Here is a 23959-nt window from a genome sequence, read left to right as displayed (position 1 = left end):
AATCATTCTTTCCCCAACATTAATATTTCCTGTTGTGTAGTGCCCACACTATTAGGTCCAGTTTCTTGTGAAGAAAGAGCTGTTTTATTATTTTTCATCAGTACAAATTATCAAGCTTATCTTTATTAAAGACCAAGATAAAAGGTAATGGTGTCTGTGGTTGTAAAGACAAGGGCAAGAAAGGGAGATGTGAACAAAAACAAAATGACATACTTCTTGTATAAGTCACTGCCTTTATTGTGCAATAATGAGTAGCTTGCAGTTGATACACATACACAAGTTTACCACTGCAACTGTCAAGTATTTCCTACAATTTCAAATATTTCAGGGTAATAATGTAGCCACTTATTAACATACCCAGCTTTCCTCAATGTGTGAAAGAAAAGAAAAATATTTCACTTAGTTTAATTAAGATATTTCAGGCAAGATTTCCTTCCAGTCTTCAACCCCAATCTTGGAAACATGTATTCAGCTATGAGTATAGTCCCACTGTACATGAGGTATCTAACGTTCATCTATTCTTACAAAGCAGTTCTTGTGTATCTTCTGCACTAAAATGCCTACTAAATATGTTAATATGTAGCTGATACCTATTAACAAGATCAGTTGGCTAAGTTTACCTAGGGGTCAGGAAACACTCACGTCTGACACAGGAAAATAAAAAAGCTAAAAGTAAATGTCCTTGCATGCAAACATGAGAACTTTTACCAAAAAAAGGGGGATAAGTTGGATTCTGAAATTAGAATACTGAGCTAGCAGAAGATCAGGGGTGTTGTAGGAAGTGACATCAAATTTGGGGAACACCAGTGATCAGTGAGGCACTCACACAAGGTACAAATTATAAAGGACAGTTAAAGAAAATGGCACTGCTAAACACGTGGTGCTATGTAACAGTTCATTGTTATCAGCCAAGAAAGTTAATTATCCATTAATAACACTACTTATGAACTGAAATGCTGGACTTTATAGGAAGAACACAGGATTAAAAATAAAGGAAAAGGGAAGGGAGACTTCTCTTATCCCCACATTGATTTATTAAATACCATATTTAGGTATGATATATGAGGTTTAAGTGTTTGAATGCTGCAAACAACTGTTCTGCCTCGCACTATTCCCGACCCTGGTTATTGATCACAGCGGAACCAGGACACTGTATCACACGAACCTTTAATCTGAGTTTATTATTTACTCACCTTCCCATGCCAGGGCAGTTCTGAAAAAAAAAACCAAAAACAAACCAACAACTCTGTGAGATCTTACACGGCAAACTGGACTTTACGCACATCAAAACAGTCCAGGGCAAACTCAATTCCAAAGTGGTTTAAAGAAACAACTTCCAGCGCAAATTTGTATAAATCAGATGCTGCGGCTAAGGCAGACGGATTCACAAAATACAGGCAACATAATTGCTCTACAATGCATGGGATTTTCATTCGGAATCTTCTCCTTCTGTAGAACGTTACGATTTACAAAGGAACGGGAAAGTAGCAATACAGCTAATGGAAGGGGTGGCAGGAAGCGCTCGTTAGTGACCAGTGCGCAAGCCACGGTTCTGCTCATGCTCTGATCGTGGTACATCTAGAAATAAACACCTGTCTGCCACACCGCTGCACACCCCCCGTTCTCCACCTCATCTCATCCCTCATTTCCCCACTCCCTCACGCAGAGGACAACAGCGAAACTCTGCGGGGCCGCCGCTCACCCCCTGCCCTCATGGCGGCCGCGTCGCGCGGCCCTCAGCGCGCACGCGCAGGGGCCGTCCCCGCCCCGCGCTTCCCGGGCCGCGGCGCCTGCCGGGATCTCCCGCCCGTGGTGCCCGCGGGGCCGGCGTGAGGCGGCGGCACGGCCGCTGCCCGCCCGGGCCCGGCTGAGCCCCCGCCTTCGCTTCGGCCGGCGTCTTCCGCCCCCCGAGCTGCAAGGTGAGGTCGGAGCCCGGCTGCCCGCGGCGCCATGGACAGCTTCCTGGAGGAGGAGGATGGGGAGGCGGCGGCGGGGAAGAGAAAGAGGAGCCCCGTGGCTCGGGCCGCCTTGCAGCCACCCCTGCACCTGCCCTTCCTGCGGCCGCAGCCGGGTAAGGGCCGAGCGTTTGTGCATTTTCTTTGAGAGCTCCTTCGGGGAACCGTGGGAGTGGTGGCACAGAGTTTCAGCTTCTGCTCGCCAAATCGTCCGCTAGCGCCGGGGAAGAGGCTCGAAATAACCATAGTTGTGTTCTGAGCCGGCGGTGTACCCTTGCGGGCAGGAGGGCCCTTGGTATCATTGGGAAGAGCACTGCCAGCAGGTCGAGGAAGGTGATTCTGCCTCTCTACTCGGCAGTGGTGAGGCATGTGTGGGGTGCTGTGCCGAGTTCTGCGCTCCTCGGGGCAGGAAAAACACGGAGCTCCAGGAGAGAGTCCAGCAGAAGGCACCAAGGGTGATTCGGGGTCTGGAGCATCTCTTATGAGGAGAGACTGAGGGAGCTGAGCCTCTTTGGTCTGGAGAAGACTGAGAGGGGGTTTCATTAATGCATACAGATATCTCAAAGGCAGGTGCCTTTGCCTGATGCCAGACTTTTCAGTGGTGCCCAGCAACAGGACATGGCACAGTGGCCATAAACTAAAGCACAAAAAGTTGCACCTCAGCATTAGGGAGATCTTTACACTGAGGATGGCAGAGCACTGGAACAGGCTGCCCAGGGAGTTTGTGGAGTCTTCCTCTCTGTGACTTTCAAATCTCACTTGGACACATTCCTATGTCACCTGTTCCAGGTGACCCTGCCTTGGAAGAGGGTTGGACTGGATAATCTCCAGAGGTCCCTTCCAACCCTGATGGTTCTCTGACTACCTGACTTAGCCATTGTTTGAGCTATAGCTTCTAGGTAGGAGGTGTCTTTGTGAGCTCTTCATGTGCGTTGCAGGTGGCTTTTTATGGATGAGCATTGTTGTAGGGTCATACAGCCATGAGCTTTAAACAAACTTCATGGGAATGAAGTTTCAGTTTTGTGCTGGTTTCAGTATTAATTGAACTACTGTTGATGTAAAAAGGCCAGGTGGTCTCTTTGCAGCTTTGTACTCAAATAAGAATAATTCTCTACATTTACCTTTATAGGAATTGCTTAGCCTTTGTTACTGGAATGGTCTCTTTGTTTGTGTGCATACAAATCTGCAGCACTGTGGGATCACAAACTTTGGTGATGATTGATAAGTAAAGAGAGTAGTCCCCAAAATATTACTGTGACATTATCAAAGCAACATGTCTCCCTGATTCTAGTAGGGCTGTAGTGTGACACTTGATGGCTATTCACTGTTTCAAATGAATGGAAATTTCAAGCACAGCTGTGTGCTATGTATGGAAAATGCCATTTCATATCGCATTTCCAGCTTTTCCCATAGTCTTACTTCCCTGTGGACTAACAGGTGTGTTTATCTTCAAAAGCACAGAGCTTAAGGTGACTCTTTGTAGTATCCATACAAGGAATGTAGACACTGAAATGGAGAGCATGTGGCTGTCTGAAACAGGGCTGTGATAGCTGTGGGCTCAGTTGATTTTTTTTGTTTGGTTGGTTTTTGGTGTTTTATTTGGTTTGTTTGTTTGTTTCCAGTATCTTCCAATGAACACAAGCTAAACTTCAGGAAGAGCAAGGAAGCATGTTTAAGTTACATTCAGGATGCCTTGCTCCAAAAGCAGTGGAAAAGGGCTGCAGAGTTCCTGACCTGCTACGTTGAGTCACTAGAGAAGGACTATTCCAGAGAACACATTGGTCCATCAGAGGTAAACCCATTTTCCTTATCTGTGTTCTTTTGCTGTTGAAAAAATACTTGCATAGCAGCATCTGTATACTTCAGGACTGACATATTTCTTAATTAGCTAATCACAGGCTTGATTTAAAAAAAAAATAGATCCTTGACACAGCAGAAGAAAACTTGGCTTGGTATAAGTTCACTCTACCAGCACTGTATCTATGAAAATTCCAAGTAGTCTTCTAAAATGGAAAAGCAGTTAATGTGCTTGGTTCTGGCATGCCATCAGTCAGAATTGGTTTGCAAGTTGGTTGCTTATTTAGATTGTTACCAGCTCTTCCAGTAGCTGCAAAACTCCTTGCAGGTGTTGAGATGGAAGCAGATGGAAGGAAAAGGATCAGAGTTTTTAAATAAGTGGAGTACTTGAATATGGCTAGCTTGCAGACCTTGGAAACAAGTGCATGCAGTTGGGGAGCTACATCAAGTTGGAAATAATCCTTGCTGTTACGGTCAAAGAGTTGTGTATACTTGGTGTCTCAGTGGGGTCATGTCAAAGAAGAACATATTTTTTTGGTGAAGGGAGGAGGAGCCCTCTGGCATGCAGTTTTCATAAACTCTTCTGGAGTGCTGCATTTATAATGAGCAATTCTGAACCACCCACTGAATGACTCTAAAAGTCCTACTGGATGAGTGGGTAGGTCACTATAGCAGTGGATAGTGCTTTGTAGTATTTTTTATTTGCAGTTCAAATGTACATTATTTTCATGTCCTTCAGTAGCTGTAAGTTTAGTAAGACTGGATATGTGGTGTCTGTTGCCATTTTTGTACTAAGGTTGGTTTTGATTTTCTTTCTTCCCATAAACAGGTGATTTGGAGAATAGGAACTGAAATTTTTTATCATTCCCAAAGCAGCATGAAAGAGTTCAACTATTTCATGGAACAGATGAAAACTTTAGGAGTAAAAAGGTACTTGAAGGTGAGTGTGTTTAAAGCAGCCCTGATGATTTTCACATTTACCTGAACACTTAGTTGAATATTAATTTCCAAATCTCTTTTGAAATGTACTACTGACATTAGTCAAAAAAACCTCAAAGCCAATATTTGAATTACCAACTGCATGGTGTTTGAAGGTAATTTTATACCTAACCTTATTTCATTTGGGCTGTATGTTTGATCACAGATGCATGTTCTCAGTCCTTAGAAGTGCTTAAAAACCCTTTAATTAAGCTTTGAATTTGAAGCAGTTAAATTCATTTTCATGTGTGTCCCAATGACATGTAAATGCAGGTAATTACCTGCAAAGTTTTATTTCCAGTCCTTAATTTGACCACTGTGCTCCTGACTAAACATTTTTACTTAAATTTTGCCTCATTACCCTCTCATTTTTTGAGTAGCTAATCTGATTATAAAACTGTATAAAAGACAGCTGAAGGCAGGGGCAGGATTATGTTTTTTTTTTTCCTGTGGTGTCTCATTCAAACCTATATTGTTTTGGTTTCCTTGTCTGTTTCTCACTTGGGATGGTGCTTCTGTCTTTCATTCTGTTATTAAATGTCTTCAAAAGAAGTTCCATATGAGGGTTTTCTGGAGCTAACTGAAGGTTTAGGCTTTTATCTTACGATGCCCAGTCAACATGGTAGGGTTGGACATGGTGGGACATCCCTCTTTCAGGTGCTTTGAAAAATCTGCAAATGCAGCCCAGCTGGCTTTTCTCAGGTCATTTTTAGATCTTCTGAAGTAGGTACAGCATTTGTTAAAGACAAGCAGGTTTTTGAGGCAAATAACACAAATAACTTAAATTCTTCATTACCTGTGTTGGCGATATTTTTTATTCATGTCAGTAAGTCTCCTCTTTCTCTGCACATGTGTGTAGAACTTTGCTGTATAGCTGAGAATCTCTGCATTTGAGTGTGAAATGTTGTGGTTCGGACTGTTTGGGTTGCAGGTCTGCTTGGAGCATATCTTTCATCTCCTCTGTAATGGGCAAATAGATGAAGCCTACCAGAACCTGTCCCTGGCAGAAAGCTGGAGGTTTGGAGAGCAAACAGCCATTCAGGATAAGGAAATGAAGCTGATTCAGGCTTACAGGGGACTCTTGGACTACTATAGCTGGTCTAAGCAGAAGAACATCCTGTTAGAGCATGGTAAGTGTGTTTTGGATTGAGCTGTAGCTTCAGTTTGCTCATTCAGATGCTGTGGTTTGTAATGACACCTTTTCCTTTACTAGACTTCAGAGTGTGATGGTGTGGCTGGTACAGAGTTCTGTATCAGCAGTGATGGTGGTGCCAAAATAGCACTTTGGGAAGTGTCCTGAAATGCTGTTCTGAAAATTTCTCCCTGTGTCCAGCCAGCATCACCTAAAATAATTATCAAAGGAATGCAATCCCTTAAAGCAGTGGCTTAATAGGTGTGCAAGTACTTGATTGCTTCTGGAACGCTGAGTGATAGCAAAGCCCTCACCACTTGTGTTTGAATTACAGTTTGTTTAAAGATATAGAAGATGCTACATGTGTTTTATCACTTACACTAGATCTCTGTTTCTCTGAAAACCAGATGTTGAATTTGGATTGTGGACCTTGTGCTGGTAACATCTTCTCTTGGAGTCCTACTCATTGTGCTCCATAAATTGAAATTGGTTATAAATTTGAATGAGGAACAGTGAAAATTTCTTGTTTCAATACTGAGGAGTCTTTTCTTAAAAGCTCTCTGACTAGAGTCCTTGCTTAGCAAAATGTGATCATCCCTTAGGTGTAGCACTTGAAGTTCCCTGTGTTTGGCTGAGTTATTTATAACTTTTTGATTTTTCTTTGTGCTTTGGTAGGTGAGGATGGATTTTCAGACTTGGCTGTTGAGCAGGAAATGCATGGTTACTTTCGGAAGGCAGCAGTGAGCTTGAAGGAGATTATTAAAATACCTGGAGTCTGGGACATCTTTGTGAAATGCTACGTGGATGTAAGGGAATGTTTTACAGATGGCTTCCTTTTGTGTTTCCTTGTTTAATTTTCTTTAAATGCAGATTATTTTCTCTGTCTGAGTGAAAACAAAGCATTTCAAAAGCAACACATTTGTATGTGTGTGTCACTGGCTTTGATAGAGAGCACAGTGTATTCCTGGTAGAGCTGCAGAGCTTGAGCAGAGTACAAAAAGAACTTTTATCTGTGCACTGCCAAGAAAAAGAAATAGACAAACAGCTTACATATTTTGTTTTTGTGGGGCTGCAGAAATTGGAGCATCACTGCTTTACTTTAAATTCCTCAAAACAGTTTCTCTGATTTTTTGGCAGGGCAGTGTTTTCTCTAGATACATGAAATGTTAGAGATGCCAAATATGCAGCCCCTCTGTGTTTTGGTTTAAGTTTTTAAAATACCTGCTTAGGATTTTTAATTAAGAATTAATAATTTTAAAGATATCTTTTACTTTTTTTCAACACTGATAAGCTCTGACTTCTCTAAGTACATCTTAAGAATTTTCCTTGGTGCTGTCAGATTGTCTTTAGAGATATGGCAGGTGCCTTCAGCATCTCCTTCCAGTGAGAAAGTGATGGTAATTCTTTGACAATTAAGTAGGTGTTAAGGCATTTTCTCCCAGAGTAGCTTCTGTGTGTGAATTCTTGTCTCTCTGTGCTCAGATAAGCCAGTAACATTAAGACAGGAGGGTATCTAATTAACTAATATGCTTCACTCTTAGATACAGACTGTGCTATTGGAGGGCTCTGTGGCAGTCCAAAATGAGTTGTAAGAGTTTGGTTGCCTGTATGTGACAAACTAATGACAGACTTAACTTCCAGTTGTTGGAGTTCTATGGAGACCACAACGAGGCCCACCAGGTGTTAAATGAATATGCCTACAACTCCAAGTTCCCAGCTAACCCAAATGCTCATGTCTACCTCTATCAGTTCCTCAAGAGGCAGGGTGAATCAAAAAAAACCCTCATATCTGCACTGAAGGTAGGTATCCCTTAGGAGATACAGTCTGTGTCAGTCATGTGGTGTTCTGACAGCTTGCTTGAGCTCTGTAATATTATTTATCCTATTGTATTTTTCATGGGAAGTAGAAGGTTAGAGGGAAATTAGTGGGAGGGAGCAGAATCCTTTACTGTCCTTCAATTGCAGTTCTTGTTTTGCCTTTAACTGGTACATGATATCACTTAAAAGTCAGTAAGCAAGCTCAGGGAACATGTTCACATGGTTACGGAAGTCTGTATCAGCAGTCTTGTGCATGCATTGATTTCTCTTACAGTTTGATCTTTACAATATTGCACAGATCATTAAATGCCTGCTCTTTCACATATTGATCCTGTCTAGCAATTAGTTTCTTTGCTTGTTTTCAATGAGATGTGCATTAAAGCTAAAAGGTAATGTCTACTGGTTGTTGGTAGACAAGACTTTGCTGGGTTAAGCTTTTAAATTCCTGCTTTCCTTGCTCTTGGTGTACTGCTTGCAAGCCATGTTTTGCCACTTGATGGCACTAATGTGCTTTTGTTAGTGGAAGTGTTTAAAAACAGGTTTGTAAGGCTGTTTTGTTTGGTTTAGTCTTTGAAACTCTAGCAGATTTCTATCAAATTCTCCTCAGTGCGTTTTAGCAATGGTTTTACACATAAGTGTCCTATAAAACAGAGATGAGTCATAGAAGTGGTTTGATTAGTCCAGAAACTGATCCAATGCACAGAGCAGTGGACAGGGGAGCTAAAACTGTCCTAGGGAGAAAATGACATTGCCTTCAAAAAAGGGGACACTGAATATGGATTTGGGCTGCTCCTTCACAATGTTGTATTTGCCACATGCAGTTTTTGTCAGCAGCCATCAGGGTATTTCATCCATGGTGTCACAGAGCAGTGTCACATATAGCAAAATGAATCTAGAGATCCATTCTTTATATCAAGGCACCAAAGTACCAGATTGCTTATTTTTCTGAACTAAAAGCACCCAAAGCTCTGAAGCCTGTGCTTTTCTTGGTCAAGTAGAAGTCTTCAAGAGCTTTCACAATAACTTATCTGGGTTTTGTCATTTATTTTTCAGATCTTGCATGATATTGTTCCTTCTCATGAACTAATGATAGATTTTAATACCATGCTTCAGAAATCAAGTAAGTCTTTACCTTTGTTCATTTCATTTATGCTAATTTCAGAAAACTATTCTGGATTATCCTACAGCTTTCTTTCTGCTTTTGAAAGTAGTTTTGTTTCATAAGAAATAATGCCAAAAAACCAACTCAAATCCCAGCTTTCCAATTACCATAACCTCTTAGCTGGATGTATGAGCAGTCATTTACAAACTTGTGTAAACAAATGCCTTTCTCATTTTAAAGGCTGAACAAAGAAAACTGTTGTAAGGCACAGGCAGCATCTCAAAAATAATTTTTTTTAGGCATCCTACTCTGAATTCCAAGGTCTTCGTTCCATTTTTGGGATCTCTTTTATTTATTTTTTTTTTCTTGGAATAGTTCTATTCTTTAGTTCATTGTTACTGATCAAACAAAATGTTCCTTCTCTTTCAGGAAGCATTATCTTCAAGCTGGTAGAAAAGTCTTCCAATTTGAAGACTATTTTTTCATTCTGATCAATTGTATGCCAAGCTGTCTGTCTTCTTGTGGCTTGGCATGTCCCAGCAGGTCAACAGATTGGTGAAATGTACATCAGTAAAGATTGTTCTCTCTTCTGAAATGATGAGGGTTAATGACTTGAAACTGACAGGGGGAGGTTTAGAAGAGATTTTGGGAAGAAGGTCTTGATTGTCAGGGTGGGGAGGCACTGGCTCAGGTTGCCCAGAGAAGCTGTGGATGCCCCATCCCTGGAAGTGTTCAAGGCCAGAATGGATGGGGCTCTGAGCAACCTGGTCTAGTGGAAGGTGTCCTTGCCTATGGCAAGGGGTTGGAACTTGATGATTTTTAAGGTCTTCTCCAAGCCAAAGCATTCTATGATTCTTCTTTGGGAGGGATGAAACCTTTTGCCTGACACCTCCTTTTTCAGTTCATGTGTGACTCATTTGCCAACTTTTCATAACTAATGAGAACAATCTTCTGTTCTTAAAGAAATTTATGCCAATAAACATAACTTACATTTAAAGTAGCAGCATTTGGGTGGGCCAGAATGGAGAACTGTATTTCACTCATACCTTACTAAGCAGTTCATCCTGATCTGTGTAATTCATTAATCAGCCTCATCTTTTTGCAGAGAAGAGAAAAAAACGTCGAATGGGCCTAGAAGTTATTTTTGCAGCCTTGGATTATGCTGGCTGGAAGGAAAATGCAAAAGCATGGAGCTGTTTGGCAAGACAGGTGAAACAAATTGTAATGTAAGTAGTTCTGATACAGGGTGTTGAAACAAATGTGTGAAGTCTCTACCTTCTGTCAGTCTACACAGTGACCCTCTGTGCTCTGTCTTCATTTTTGCCTTTCATACACAACTTCAGAGTATCTTGAAATGTACTGGGCATCTTGGTCACTGTATGGGAATGTCACTTCCCTGTTGCAGATACTTTATAGAGTCCTAGAACAGTTTGGGTAGGAAGGGACCTTAAAGATCATCTTGTTCAAGCCCCACTGCCATGGGCAGGGACACCTCGACTGGATGCCAGGTACCCACCAAAGTTGTTCTATCTGTTCCCTCAGCAACTGGATGGGGAGAGAAAATATAACAAAGAGTTCACAGGTTGAGAGAAGGACAGGGAGAGACCACTCACCAAATACTATATCGGGCAAAACGGACCCAGGACCTCGCCATCAGAGTGAAGAATTTCTTCCTAATATCTAATCTAAACCTGACCCTTGCTAGTTTAAAGCCATTCCTCCTTGTCCTATCTCTGCCTGCACTTGGAAAAACTCCCTCTTCATGTTTCCTGTAGGTTCCCTTGAGGGGCTGGAAGGAGTTTGTGTTGCTGAAATGCTTGGTTTAGGGTGTTGTTGCCTAACAGTAATAACTGTTTGGGATAAGTTAGTCTTTAAGTATGCCTGGAGTAACACAAACCTTTCCTAAGGACAGAGCAACCCCTTCATACTACTCATTTGTTGACAAACCTGGAGAAACTTCTCTATTACTATTGACAAACTGGCACACAAGTGAAAGGCTTGCTTCATTTCACATCATAATCAGTGCTATTGCCAAGGCTTAGTAAGATTGCTGGAGTTCACTTCCAGCCTCACAAGTGTTACCTAGAATTAAAAAAAACCCCATTAGTTTTATATAAAAATGTTGGTTATTAGTGTTTTGGTATGAAGTCAGTATGTCTGTGCTGGCAATTTATGAGATTTGTAGCAAGCTGATTATAACATTCACTGTCTCCTAATAATCTTGCTATCACAATTTAACCTTTTCTGTAACTTGTTTAACCTTTTTCCAGCTCTGGGAAACATCTTGACTGGATCAAGCAAGAGTGGAGCTCCAGGAAGGACTGGTGGCCAGCCTTCCATTTTAGCCGTTACTTGGCAAAAAGGAATTGGCAGGAAAATAAAAGCCTTTCATATGAAAAAGCTCTGGTGGCTGGAGTCCTACTTGGAAAGGGTATAATTTTTTTTTCACTACATAGAACAAAAATAACATCTAGTTCTAGACCTAATGACATGGGTTGCAGCTGATCTGCTGCCTGGATGAAATGCAGTTTCTTCTAAAAAAGACTCCTGTGTTTGGAGCTGAACAAGAAAGGTATTTAAATTGGTTTGATTTTTAACAGTGGGGAACTAGTTTTATTGTGGTTTAGGATTCAGTTTTATCTGGCCTTGTTGAGCTGCCACAATACTATTTGTCTTGTTTGACCTTCAAACCTTAACTCCAAAAATGCACAACACCCTCCTGATGGAATATAGTGAGGATGGCAGGGAGTTTGCTTGCTGGATGCCAGCCTAGGCAGTGTCTCAGCAATACTGGGGGTCAGCTGGTCATTAAGGACCGTGGGGATGTTGTAATGTAGGAAGGAGGAGGGAGAGTCTTGAATGAAAACCATCAGCAGTTTGGTAAGAAGGTGAAGATCATTACCTCTTTAGCAGTATTATTTGAAATGCTGCCAAAACCAAGGGAAGGGTCAGGCCAAGAATCAGCTGCTAAATTTAGAAGGGAAATATGGTCTGGAGACAATGGCTTATACAGTGGTATGGATTTTTGGTTGATAGGCAAAACGAGGACATTCATTGTCACCTTTTCTATACCTTTTTCTTCTGCACTTCATAGAACAATTTTTCATATTGGAAACTCTTTGGATATGTTTTGTTTTGCTTTCAGTAGTATTAGCTATCTCCCTGTATTTCCAGATGGCTAATAAAATCATTCCAAGTTCAGATTTTCCTGAATGAAATTTCAGTACTTGTTTCAATGTGAGCCTCTATTTTCCTTATCCAGCATAATAAATTAATATATGATATCAATGTTGCTTTACTCCTGAATGTTTTTGACTCACAAAATTTTACTTTCTGATCTAATTTGCAGACCAAAAATGAAAGAGAAGAAAATATTTTGCAAGATAACAGACATTTAGATACATGTAGAATGTTTACTGGGCTAAGTGAGGATAGATTATTTAATGCTGCAATTCTGTCTCTAATGAGCATGTCTTGGATTTTAATACCTTTAATTACTGAAAAGTTTCTTAGCTGTCTGCATAATATTTAAACAATGAAAACATTTTGTATTTGCTTGTATCATGGTATAACTTAGTGTTGGTTGTTTCTCTTTCCTTAGATTGCAAATACTTTAAATATGTGTCACACCAAGGCTGCAAAGCTCAGCTGAAAAGGTTTCGGATGCTGAAGAAGTTTGTGAACAGGCACAATCCTGTCTACCTGAGAATATCTGGTCCTCCAGATTCCTCTGCTCAGCCTTGATGAGAAGATGTCCTTAAGGTTCTTGGTGTACTTTTTCCTCTCTGTAAAATTTTCCTCTGTAAAATTGACTTCTGTGTTGGTGCTACTCCAGAACTTCTAGGCAGACCCTATTGACTCAGTACTACACTTTTTTAATGTATATTTATGTAAAAAAAACTTTGTTTTTTATTTATTTTATAATAAAATGAATATAAATCAACTGATAATGTGAAAGAATTTATGTAATGTTATATTTGTGTGAAATGCAAACAGTGTTGATTTCAAATACATCTTGAAAGAGCAGAGGCACAGAAATACTGAGAAATTCTCTACATGCTGGAAGAGACTTTTTTTGCAGTCATGCCCATGAATTGAAATACACAGTGTTGCTGTGTTTGGAAAGCAAATGTTGATGTGTTACCACAAACCAGAATTCCAGTTTGCTTGAAAACAAGACAAAATGGTTTCCACATACTACTTCTGTTTTAATGCCAGATCTGTAGAATTCTGGAGGGTGAAGTGCTTGAACCTCCCTCTGGGATTGAAACAAAGATGTCTTTAGCAGCAGAGTAGGTTATGGATAAGTACAGCTGTGCTTTTAAAAACTCAGTGTTTATCTGGGATTTTGGTCTGGGTTCACATGGGTCTTGTGAGAAGTGCCTTAAGACAATGTGTCTTAAACATTAAGTTTAATTAGTTAAACATTAATTTAATTAACATTAAGAAATACTTGCTGTAATTATGTTTGCTTGGGTAATTACTCATCATTCCTAACCCTAGTACTTGTTTACTTCTGATTCCCTAAGAATGCTGCTGCCTCATTGTGTAATAGTCAGGGGGTTGTGTTGGAGATCTTCAACTGGATTTGGCTACTTTAATTTAGATTGTGAAGCTTCAAAATGTTCTTCCCCAGCATCCCATGAGGTGTCCCCCCACCCTGGGAAGCTACCCCTCCTCAGGTGAGAGAGATGATCCAAATTTTCTCTCAGTGTCCATCTCACTGGGGTTTTATGCCTGGACATGGGCCTAAAGCTGTCCTGGGACAGCCCTGGCAGGCAACCAGGTGTCCCTTCCCTGGAGAATTTAATTTGGCTTCTTGCCTGCCATTGTGCCCCTCTGCTTCCCTGGACTTGCAAAGATGGACTTTGATGGGCTGGTGACTCCTGTGATGACCCTGAGAGCATCTCAGCAGAGTGTGACTTGGGCTTCCCCCTTCCATTGTCTGCCTGTGTTCCTTTGTGGGTATGCACAGGAGCTTTCATCATTAACCCAACACAAGTAGTATAAAAGCTGAATGCTTGAAGCCCTGGTGCTTGGTGAGAGTTCCCATGAAATTTCCTGTTGTCCCCACAGCTTCCTGTGGAAGATGTGTGTGCCTTGCAGCTGCTGAGACTCTACTGAGGAAGGAATGTGAAACAAAGCATCAGAGGTTGGGATGGAGATAAGGAGAGTGAGAGGATAAAGAGGAGCTTGATGTCTGAAAAATCTGCTAATCCATGGTGGTGCTTCCAGCTTTCTCCTGTGACCTCTGGAAACAGGATTGTTGTGGGGGATCATGTCCTCTCCAAGTGCTAGAACTATCATGCTGCAGTCAGCAAGTACAAGAGCACAGTCACAGCTTTTGTGTAACTGTCCCACACATTACTCTATGTCCTGAAAAAAACTTGCTGTTTCCTGACACCACAGTACTTGCACCTGAGACAAACCAGCGGATCACAAATCCAGACTGAAACTTCGGGTCAAATCACTCTGTGTGCACTGTGTTTTCAAGCCTGTGCATTGTACTTTGAATGTGACAACTCTTAATGAGTTGGAATGGTCATCTTTGAATTCTGTGCTCTAGATTTGGTTTTCCTATCATTTTTCCTCCCCATCTTGTGGGCAAAGCTTCTGTGGGGAATTTTTTTTTAATCATGCATGAAAGAAATAGCTCCCTGTCCACGTGGCTGTGATCAGTTATCTCATCCTAGTTATGGAAGAGCAAATTTAGGGAAGTGTTGGCCTCCAGCACAGGCTGAGAACAATGTGTACAAACACCTGCATCCCTAGCTGGTGGGAAGGGCTTGCCTCAAGCGTTACTTACCAGAGGGGAAAGTGTGCAAAGGTCTCATGCATTTTAAATTAGTTTAATATCAAGTGAGATCAAACCCACAAAAATTGATTGGCTTGAGTACAGGATTACTGCAGAATATCACAGTCAACTTGAGGTTGTGCTGGTGCCTTAAATGAATTTTTCCTCCATCACTCCTGAATTCCTTCTCATTTTAACCCTGAATGTATACCTGAATTTGTGGGTAACTGCAACATCTCTGAAGTCACTTGTTCCTATGGTTAATTGCTGCCTCGATTGTATTTTATGACCCTTGTTCAGTCTTCATGAAACCACACCCAAGGTTGGTGCATTTCAAAAGCTGAGAAAAATGATAGGAACTGAAAATTGTTCACTTGTGTCTTGTACAGATTATCAAGTTCTGTATATAGGTATCACATCTCATATTTTTATTATTCGTATTTCCGGGTGCAAGATTTCTCAGCCAATTTAAGCTAAAATGTTTGGGTTAGATTTGTGGGTGCTTCTAGAGGCAGGAGAAATGTCCAGAGAGGAGGGATCAGCCCTGTGATGTGTGGAATACCAAAGAGGCAGCCTGGAGGGTGTCTCTGCTGCCAAATAGTAAACTTCAGAGAAAAAGGAAGAGGGGGTGTAAGCAAACCTCAGGGAATGCTGAGCTCTGGGACAGGCAATTAATAAAACAGAGAAGATAAATGAACGAAGATAAATGAAGATAAATGAAATTCTGCTACAAAGAAGTCCAGGATTTTTATACATCTGATCTCAAGAAGCCTATGCTGAAGGAAGTGAATGCTTGGCCATAGGCTGGAAAGAGCAGCAGCAGCTCTGGAGTTTCTTTTCTTTGCCCACATGTGTGTGTTTGCCTCTCCTTGCTGTGCCTGACAGTCACTCTGCTGGGACACCCTCAGTGTCTGGACTATGGACCACCTTTCCAGCCCCCTTTGCCCTTGGAGTTGTGCTCTCCCTATGAAAACTTAGGCTGCTGTGACCAGGAGAGAGACAACAGCATTGCAGTAAAATACTGGGACATCATGGATTACATGGATCCCCAGGGGAATAAACTACGTGGAACATGCATCAAACGTGTATCCTGTGTCAGGTAGGAAGAAAAATAATATCTGTATCCTACACTTTGGGATGATTTGGGGGGTCACTTGTGGTTCTGACTGCTGTGCTGCTGTGAAGGGAGGTGTGGGAGCAGGGGAAGGGTGGGCTGGCAGGGGAATGGCACTTAATCCTCAGCAGGCATTTTGCAAAGTGCTTTGTTTAAGGTGCATCACTGAAATCTGGGAATATATAGTGACAGTTGCTAGCAATAAGGGTTTATGGAAACATTACCCAGTGAGGATGATGATTTTCCCATAATGAAAGAGAGAATTACAGATCAGTATTTACCTCCTACTTGCAGCTGCAAGGTGCTGGATTATAAATTCTACAGCAACAAATTATAGAGGAATTACAGGCAGAGTGTTCGGATCTCTGGACTGCAGGGAGGATGTTTTTTGGTTGTGTTCCTGCTGAGGATGCTCCAAATGCTGTGCTTGTCAAAGTAAAACAAAATTTCAGAGGAAGTGCTTTCACACAGCTGCTACAAGGTCCCAAGGCGGCAGGCACAGTGTTTTCATCAGTGCTATCTCCCCACTGCCCACCTGGCTCGTGGAAAGTGTGCAGGGAAGAAAGCCCAAAGGCACTGTTCTGCCTGAGCACCCCTGAACCCTGGGAATCAGAGGGCAGGACCCTCCTGCCTTTTTAGCAACTGTTAGTCATGCCAAACTGCACCCACTGCATGCCAAAACACAAAGCAGCCAAAAGACACACTCAGTCCTTCTAAAACCAAGCAAAACTCTTGTAGTTAATATATCCTGAGCTTTTAGAGGTTTAGAGTCTGACCCTCAGCTGAGTTATTCTAGGATTTATCTTAAAAACTTAGTATGAAACTCTGAAAACTGTAATATTCTTAAAGAGGTGTAGTGCAAGTTGCATGGCTAGAAAATTTCCCTGGATGCAAACCTTGCTACATGTGGTAGAGCAGCTGTTTGGCTGATGGCTGAAAGGATGCTTCCCTATTAAGAAAACTGCTACAGGAGGAGCTTAAAAAAAATCAAACAAGCCCAATTAAGCCTTGTTCGAGCTGATTGAAAGCCATAGGACGGGAGCTAGTGCAGGGAGAGCACCAGAATTTTAAAAGCAGTTTTAATCTGAGGTTTGGTTTTATTGCTGAATGCACACTCTTGAGAGAAAGTAACAGAAATATCAATGTGATCTTAGCAATTTCTGGTTTGTTGGTTTTATAAAGTGATGAGATTAATTTTCCTGCATGCTTGAATGCAGACAACCAACAGTGACTGCAAGGCCACCTAATCCTGGGAGTTCATGTAGACCTTGAGGAACAGCCTCCCTCTTGTGTGCCTTGCTGGGTCCATGTGCTGCAGGTGTTGTTTTGCCAGGGAAACACTGTGTGGGAAGTCCCATGGCTGGAAAAGCATGGCAGCTGCCCAGGGATGCTGCTCCTCTTTTAGGAGGGTGAACTGTAGAAGACCTTTCTGCTGCAGCCTGTTAGCAGAACAGAGCTTAGGAAGCTCAGAGGCACTGACAATATGCCTTGCATAAGAGGAAGTTGGTTTTCTCTTTTTACCTTCTCAGGTTGCTGGTCCAGGAACTGGACTCTTAACACTTACTTGAGCAAAATTAAAAATATTCTCAAGGGTGCTAATGAAGTACTCACTTCAGAAGAGGACTGAGAGAGCAAAAAGACAAGGACATTCTGCTGAAGTGTTGACTTTTGGGGATGGCTCTCAGGAATGGTGTGGTTCTGCCAGCTGGGACTGGGGTCAGACTGCAAGGACAGGCTTGGGGGACTTGGCTCCCCTTTGCAAGGCTGGAGACTTTCAATTTGGGAAGAGGGAGATGTTCCTCACAGATGTGATGTGGAAGCAACAGAAACCAGGACATTCTGTGCTGCTCTCTGTTAACCAAATGGCAGCAATGAAAAGTGAGAAACCCCCTGCCCCATCCAAAAGCTGCAAGGGCTTTACTACTCACAAGTCATACCTGTTCTTAGTATGGTGAAAAGCCCCTGGGTATTGCTGTGAGCAAAGAGAACAACCTGCTTGTGAAGTTTGGAATCAGAGTCTTCATATTAAATATCCTGGAAAGGCTGCTACTTGCACAAAAAAACAAAACAAAACAAAAAAAATCAATGCTTGTATAACTGCCCAGATTTTAAAATTAATTCTGTTTTATGAAGCAAACTTATTTAATGAGGCAGAAAAGTTACTAATGTAGTAGTTCTTTCCTGGACTCTGCATGTACTTACCCTCTTCTATCTGTGCCAAAAAAAGATCTGGATAGATTGTTTTGGGTTGCTGGCATGAAAACCAGTAAAATAATATTTCTGTAGAATGTAGCCTCTTCTGCTTTAATTTCTGAAACTTTGTGCTGATTAAAATAGAGGTGGGATTTTAATGGAAATATTTTTTGGAAGTTCTGACCCAGAATGTTTGCAAGACGAGGAGTTTAAATTTAGATACAAATTCAAACACAATGCTTTATTTTCAGGATTTACCCTACATTTTACATAGCACAAACAGACATACATAGCACAAACATACATACATAGCATAAACATTTAAAGGTATTTGGAGGAACATAATTTTAGATCTGTAACACTTGAAAATGTTGTCTGCAGTATTTTTTTTCCTGATGATCACAGAGTCAATGATACCTACAGGAATTGCATGAGATGGTATTTAGTTATTTGTATCAGTTTTAAATCTCACCTACAGTGTGTTTCAGTAATACTGTGCATATATCAGATTAATTTAGCCTATGTATTTAATCAATGTACATCTTCAGCATCTACAGATTCTTTTTTCATTTCCATTTAGGTGAACTGTATTTTATGTCTACTTCTTATCCCAGTGCCTGTGCACCACATGGATTGCTCTACAAGCTCATTGATCCTGCAAGGTTTGTAATTGAAGATGGATTTCCATGCCAAATTCTTCTGTAATCACCATAAACTCCCCAGCTATTGTAGTAAAAGAATGCCAAGCACTTCTGATACACTGACATCTGCATCCAGTCCTTGGGTTTTGTTTACACACTGTACCTTTGGCACAACTTTAATCAGTTCGAGTGAATTTGTTCCTCACTCATCATATCTGTGCACAGAGAAAAAGGAAATAGAGTTCAAATTCCTTGAAGATCTGGGAGAGTTAAGGATTAAAAGAAAGTTTCCATATCTGAATTACAGCAAAGAAATGTTTTAAAAATGATGGTCCATATCCTTTCAGGTCATTACATCAAATATCTATGATGCACTTTAATATAAATAAAAAATAAATGCCACTCCACAGTTTTCTTCACAAAGATGAAAGAAACCTGGTGGTTCATGCAGTGCTCAAATAATAACTGGAGCCCAAACCTGAGTTTTTCCAAGCAAAATGTTGTTTCCTCATTAAGCAGTTATCCCTGCTAAAGTCTGTTTTTACAACAATAAGCACACTTATGTAATTTTTTTGCCTCCCTAGCTTTTGGATTTTATTAAAAAACATTAAATGAGTTTCAAATCACTCTGTAAAGTAGATACAGTAGAAATGTGTTTGTGCTGTTGCAGAGACCTTGGACACCAGCAAAATGAAGAAAACAAGTTATGTTTCCTTGAGAAGTTAGATCCAAAGCTAGGTAGTTAACTCAAGCTGTGTACCAAAGCGATGGGAACAGAACTTGAATCTTTTACTGCTTGAGGAGATTTCTGCCTTTAACAGTTTTTCATCTATGAGGAAGTGCATTAACTGTGGTTGACCAAAATGTAGTATTTTCAGCTAAAATAAATATGTGTATCTATTTGTGAGCTTGCATAAACATCAAGAGCTTGAGCAGAGTCTATTTATCAAAGCAAATATATCTTTGTTGTCTCTATGCCACTCCTTAATGTGCCATGAAAACCCTGTGCTTTTGAAGCTCTGTGTCCATCACTTCTAGAGCAGGACCAGGCACTTGCTCCCTTGGCTCTTAGGAATGTTTTCCTGCGTTTTCCGGATCCCCTTGTTAGCCTTAGGCCGGATAGGGCTGTGTCAGCTCTGCCCTGGTCTGTTTGCACTTTGCAGGCGTGCCCAGGCTGTGCAGAGCTCCTGGGAGCCTGAGCAGGCTCTGGAGCACTCCTGACACCTCCAGCTCCTCGGGTGACTCTGGTCTCCTCATGAACCTTTCTCCTTTGCGTTGTACTGCTGTTTATAGGATTTTTCCTGGGGATAGCTGGCTTCTCTCCTGGGTGCACTCCCAGGCAGCGAAACCAGCATTCCCTGCCTCCTGCCCCCGCACCGCAGGAAGTGCGCTGGCACGGACAGCAAGCCACACAAACTCCTGCTTCTAAAACATTGCCAGGGCCACTCTCATGTGCCTGATGTCTATTCAAACTTCCCGAAGAACCTGCCAGGAAAGCAGTGCCGTTTGTCCCCACCTCGGCTTGCCTCTCCAGCAGTACTCCGGGAGACAGCAGGGTGGCACCAAATTCCTTCTGTCCCGAGACGGGAGAAAACGAGTTAGAATGTCATTTTAAAACCGGAGAGAAGAGAGATGGAGAGGAAAAACCCCACTAGAAACCCCCACAGCATTGCCTGCAACCCTGCTTTAGTAACCTTTTTCAAAAAATTGAAATGGTGTAGATGAAGCACTTGGCTCTTGCCACTGTCTGAAGGAGAATGCTAATCACAAGAGAATGTGATGCCTTAGGTCATGCTTTGCTTTGTTTGGTGCTGTCAAGCACGACAGATTGGAAGAACCTGTTCTTGTTTGTTCTACAGCAGTTCCCTTGGTGGCTAACAGAGAACACAGGTGTGTTGTGCTCCTTTCTACCTCTCTTCCTGTCACTTAACGTGCAACATCTTTACCTCAGGGAAAATGTGTTTGGTTGGTTTTTGTTTTGGTGCTTTTGTCCTGTGGGAAGTTGTCAGGGAACAGCAGGAGAGGAGCAGAGACACATTTCTTTGCAGTTGTGGCTCCCTCCCTCTGTGCATGTTCCTTTTCTTTCTCACCCCTCTTGCTGCAGAACTATTGTATCCAAAGGAAATCCCAGCAAAGGTCACATTCACCACTTGCTGCTGGGACAGGGATTTTATGCCTTGCCATCCCTGTGTCTGCCTCTTGAATTCCACCTGTGCTGCACTCCAGGTGCCTGAAGGGCTTTCATGCCTCTTCCACCAGAGGCAAATGAGAGCAGGGAATTGCTGTGTGCCTATGGAATAAATACACTTCCCTAAAAATCTCTCAGACGTCTGCATGTGGCTTTCTGTTTTCCAAGGAGAGCTCCACCAGGAAAGTGTAAACACAAGCCTGTTCCAGTGAAAACAAAGAGCAAGCGGATACCATTTGTTCCACGTGCAAGTAAGCTGTCAGGCTTTGATTTTAATCAGAAACAAAACATACATAAGCTTAGAGGCATGTGATTGAAACCTTCAGCAGCCTTAACAATTAAAGCACTGAGCAGGGGCAATCCTAAAATTTGGTTATCACATTTAACGTGTGCTTCTGCTGTCTGCTTGATGCTGTGCCTTTGCTTAAACCCATTATTTATTTCTTTTTCCTAAGTTTTGCTAAGTAATAGTGTAAATGGGCATTGCAAGGGAACTGATGACTTTGATTCAGGCATTGGAAGAGGTCTGGGAAATTCTAAGGGCTTGCCCCCTGGCTCTGAGGCAAGTTTCTTGAATCAAATAATGCCTTCTCTGTGCATCTGTGTGGAGTCAATCTTCCTTTTTCCAAGCTGTGTTCTGTCTTAAAGTCCCATGCAGCTGGGGCAGGAGTTACATCTTGAGTAGAAACCGGTGTTTAGTAAGTTGATATTATCTTGTCTGTGATTTCCAGATATTAGTGTATTATGAACAATTAATATTGTTAAGTCTGCTAGAGAAGTGTGCAAGGTTTCATCACATTCTGTCTGGAAGTAATTTCTCTTAAATACACATCCATATTTTCTAAAATCAGTAATTTTATTTCCAAGAAAAACAAGGCTCTTCTGATGGAAGAAGAGAGGTTTATAGTGTGCATTTCTTCTTTCATAATTTCATCTGGTTTTTTTGACTATAGCTCTAATAAGTGTTTCTATCAGTCATATCTCTGAATTAGCCCTTTGCCTCAAAGCAGGAATGCTGAATCGTGTTAGTTACTTTCCTTAGAGACTGTCCTTGAGCTGTTAAATGAACCTTCAACAACCATGCCTCCAAAAATATCTTCTATCCTCACTGCAGCCACACCAAGAGTTTCTTCTAAGAAAGCAAAAAAGACCCCATCCATCAAAATAAAAGAATCAAAGCGTAAAGCATCTGGTAAAGAGAGACAGAGAGTCAAAGCTGAGGCTAAACCACACAAGGGAAAGAAGATTGGACACAATTCCAGAACTGCACCAGCACCACCTTTGCCAAAAAAGAAGAGCTCCCACCTAACCAGAACTGAGGAGTTTCTTCCGAAGAAACCATCACTAGCTAAGGGAAAAGTGGAGAAGGAAGAAGCAGTTTCTGAAGCTCAGTGATGTTCCAGGAAAAGCAAGTAGCCTATAAAATGGTGAAACAAGTGTTGAATAGCAACCAAATACAAGAGATTTTGGCTGACTTGTTATGGAGTGGTCCCAGGTGTGCCCTTATTAATGGCAGTGTTAGCAGTCTCTACATATGTTTTATTAAACATATTAAACTTTAACAGCACCAGCTTCCAAATCCTGCTGTGATGTCCTTTACTGACTTAAGTGGTCATGAGAGCCTGTGATGGACATTCTCTAGTAAGATTTGGTTGTGTATGACTGTCTAATAAATCCAAGTGCCTCTAAAGTCCAGGACTTTAATCTTCTACTGAAGAATATGGAATAGACATGTTAATTACCCCATCTTTATTTTTTATTTTTTCCTTTGGCTGAAATGCAGGAAAAAGTGTGTTCCAAGAGTAGTTGTCTCTCAGGCAATGAAATTAGATTTTATTTTTTGAAGGAAGACCACTAAGATGCTCAGAGGGCTGAAGCACATCTCCTGTGAGACAATTGGGGTTGTTCAGGTCCAGGGAAATCTTACAACAGTCTTTTGTCTCTCCCTGAAGGAGACCCACAAGAAAGCTGGAGAAGGACTTTTTACAAGGGCAGGTAATGACAGGACAAGGGGAACGGCTTCAAACTGACAGAGGGGAGGTTTAGATCAAATATTGGGAAGGGACTCTTCATTGTGAGGGTGGTGAGGCACTGGCACAGGTTGCCCAGAGAAGCTGTGGATGTCCCATCCTTGGAAGTGCTCAAAGCCAGCTTGGATGGGGCTCTAGCAGCCTGGTTTAGTGGAAGGCGTCCCTGCCCTTCCCAGTTCCATGGGGTTGGAACTGGATGATCTTTAAAGTCTCTTCCAGCCTAAGTTATTCTGGCTATATTTTTTCAAGGTATGGATCACCTGCAGCTTCCATAGGGTCCAGTAAGGGCTGGAAACGTCCAGCAAATCTGAAACACCAACACAATCAAAGCACCAGAAGCCAAGCATCCCTCACAGAAGCCCCGCGTTAGAGCCGAGCCGTGGGCTGGAACCATCGTGCGATTCCAGATCCCAGGCGGTGGAAGCGGCTCCGCAACAACCCTCGGCGTTCAGATCCAGGGAAATGATTTATTCGGGAAGCGGAGCCGGGCCCGCCCTTGCGCTCCTGCCCCCGGGGGCAGCCGAGCCCATGGCATCAGCTCGCGGCTCCGGGGCTCCGCTCGCCTCCCACCGCCGCCCTCTGCAGGCGCCGCGCCGGGATGCAAAAGGCGGCCACCCCCGCCGCCCGCTCGTCCCGGAGCCCCTTGGCTGGTTGGGGGAAAAACAGTAATAAAAGCAATAATTAAGAGAAAGCGGGAAAAGCTCGGGAGGCCCCAGCGAGGATCGAACTCGCGACCCCTGGTTTACAAGACCAGTGCTCTAACCACTGAGCTATGGAGCCACCTATCAGTTCCAGCCCTGCCGACAGCTCCTGTCCCTGTACAGGGCGGCCTCCTCTGCGTTCCGCCCGGGCCGTGCCCGCCTCAGCGCCCCAGGCAGGCCGGACAGCCCCTGCCTTCCTCTGTGGGCACCGCACCTGCGGCATCCTGGGGCTGAGCTGGGCCTCCGGAGCTCCTCCACGGGAAAAGCTGCCCTTGGCGGGGGGGAATGCAGCTCCCGGCCCACCCCCGCGGCCTTGCCTGAGGGTGACGGGGGCCCCTCCCCGTCTTCATGAGGGGGAGAGCGCACCTGCCAAGGATTCGGGTGGAAGTGCCTTGGAGAGGAGAGTTTGGGTGGCAGAGGGGACGATTGCTCCCAGGAGGGATTCCCGGTTCTCCTGGGCATCCCCCACGCTGTGAGGGAGGGAGCAGCCGCTGCCCGAGTCAAGGTTTTGGAAGG

The 23959-nt window shown here is 42.6% G+C and overlaps 3 protein-coding genes and 1 non-coding gene across 13 annotated transcripts in view; 3 read left to right on the top strand and 1 right to left on the bottom strand.

Moving 5' to 3' along the window:
• Positions 1–1771: 1771 nt before the first annotated feature.
• Positions 1772–19448, top strand: TAF1A (TATA-box binding protein associated factor, RNA polymerase I subunit A). Of its 3 annotated transcripts, XR_015283752.1 has the most exons (13): positions 1772–2071; positions 3578–3747; positions 4582–4692; positions 5662–5860; positions 6538–6668; positions 7504–7662; positions 8734–8800; positions 9888–10008; positions 11053–11213; positions 12384–12544; positions 13312–13464; positions 13859–15675; positions 18464–19448. XR_015283752.1 is itself a non-coding variant. In XM_023922888.2 (10 exons), exons 1-10 carry the CDS (start codon positions 1951–1953, stop codon positions 12524–12526), a joined length of 1383 nt encoding a protein of 460 aa, XP_023778656.2. In that variant the 5' UTR covers positions 1772–1950; the 3' UTR covers positions 12527–12725. The 3 variants fall into 3 exon arrangements, 1 of the variants encoding a protein (XP_023778656.2); XR_015283751.1 differs by lacking the exon at positions 13312–13464; XM_023922888.2 differs by lacking the exons at positions 13312–13464; positions 13859–15675; positions 18464–19448 and having other exon boundaries at positions 12384–12725.
• HHIPL2 (HHIP like 2) lies at positions 15293–22154 on the top strand. The gene is given in 5 exon segments (XM_086875214.1): positions 15293–15675; positions 17282–17406; positions 18464–18545; positions 20881–20963; positions 21755–22154. Coding segments are annotated over 5 exon segments (1026 nt in total). The 3' UTR covers positions 22108–22154.
• A 1295-nt stretch (positions 22155–23449) lies between these two features.
• Positions 23450–23522, bottom strand: TRNAT-UGU (transfer RNA threonine (anticodon UGU)). Its single transcript has one exon. It is a non-coding gene; the product is annotated as a tRNA-Thr (tRNA).
• Positions 23523–23530: 8 nt separating this feature from the next.
• DUSP10 (dual specificity phosphatase 10) overlaps positions 23531–23959 on the top strand; it is a 261089-nt gene continuing 260660 nt past the window's right edge. For 4 of the 8 annotated variants that reach the window (XM_086878809.1, XM_086878810.1, XM_086878811.1 and 1 more), the window contains exon 1: positions 23555–23958. The gene's annotated coding sequence lies outside the window, so the exon portion shown is untranslated. Of the gene's footprint in view, position 23959 lies in introns of all 8 variants that reach the window. The other 4 variants (XM_086878805.1, XM_086878808.1, XM_086878807.1 and 1 more) reach the window with 2 other exon arrangements.

This window comes from Cyanistes caeruleus, chromosome 2 (assembly GCF_971803275.1).
Source record: "Cyanistes caeruleus chromosome 2, bCyaCae1.hap1.1, whole genome shotgun sequence".
Classification (NCBI taxonomy): Eukaryota; Metazoa; Chordata; class Aves; order Passeriformes; family Paridae; genus Cyanistes; species Cyanistes caeruleus.
Note: the sequence above shows the minus strand (reverse complement) of the source record. Positions and strands in the feature narration are given on the sequence as shown.

Excerpts from the sequence above, each read along its gene's own strand:
- TAF1A (XM_023922888.2), top strand. The coding sequence starts at position 1,951 with ATGGACAGCTTCCTGGAGGAGGAGGATGGGGAGGCGGCGGCGGGGAAG. Across the intron at positions 2,072-3,577 it reads CTTCCTGCGGCCGCAGCCGG|TATCTTCCAATGAACACAAG; the intron begins GTAAGGGCCGAG and ends GTTTGTTTCCAG. Across the intron at positions 8,801-9,887 it reads TACCATGCTTCAGAAATCAA|AGAAGAGAAAAAAACGTCGA; the intron begins GTAAGTCTTTAC and ends ATCTTTTTGCAG.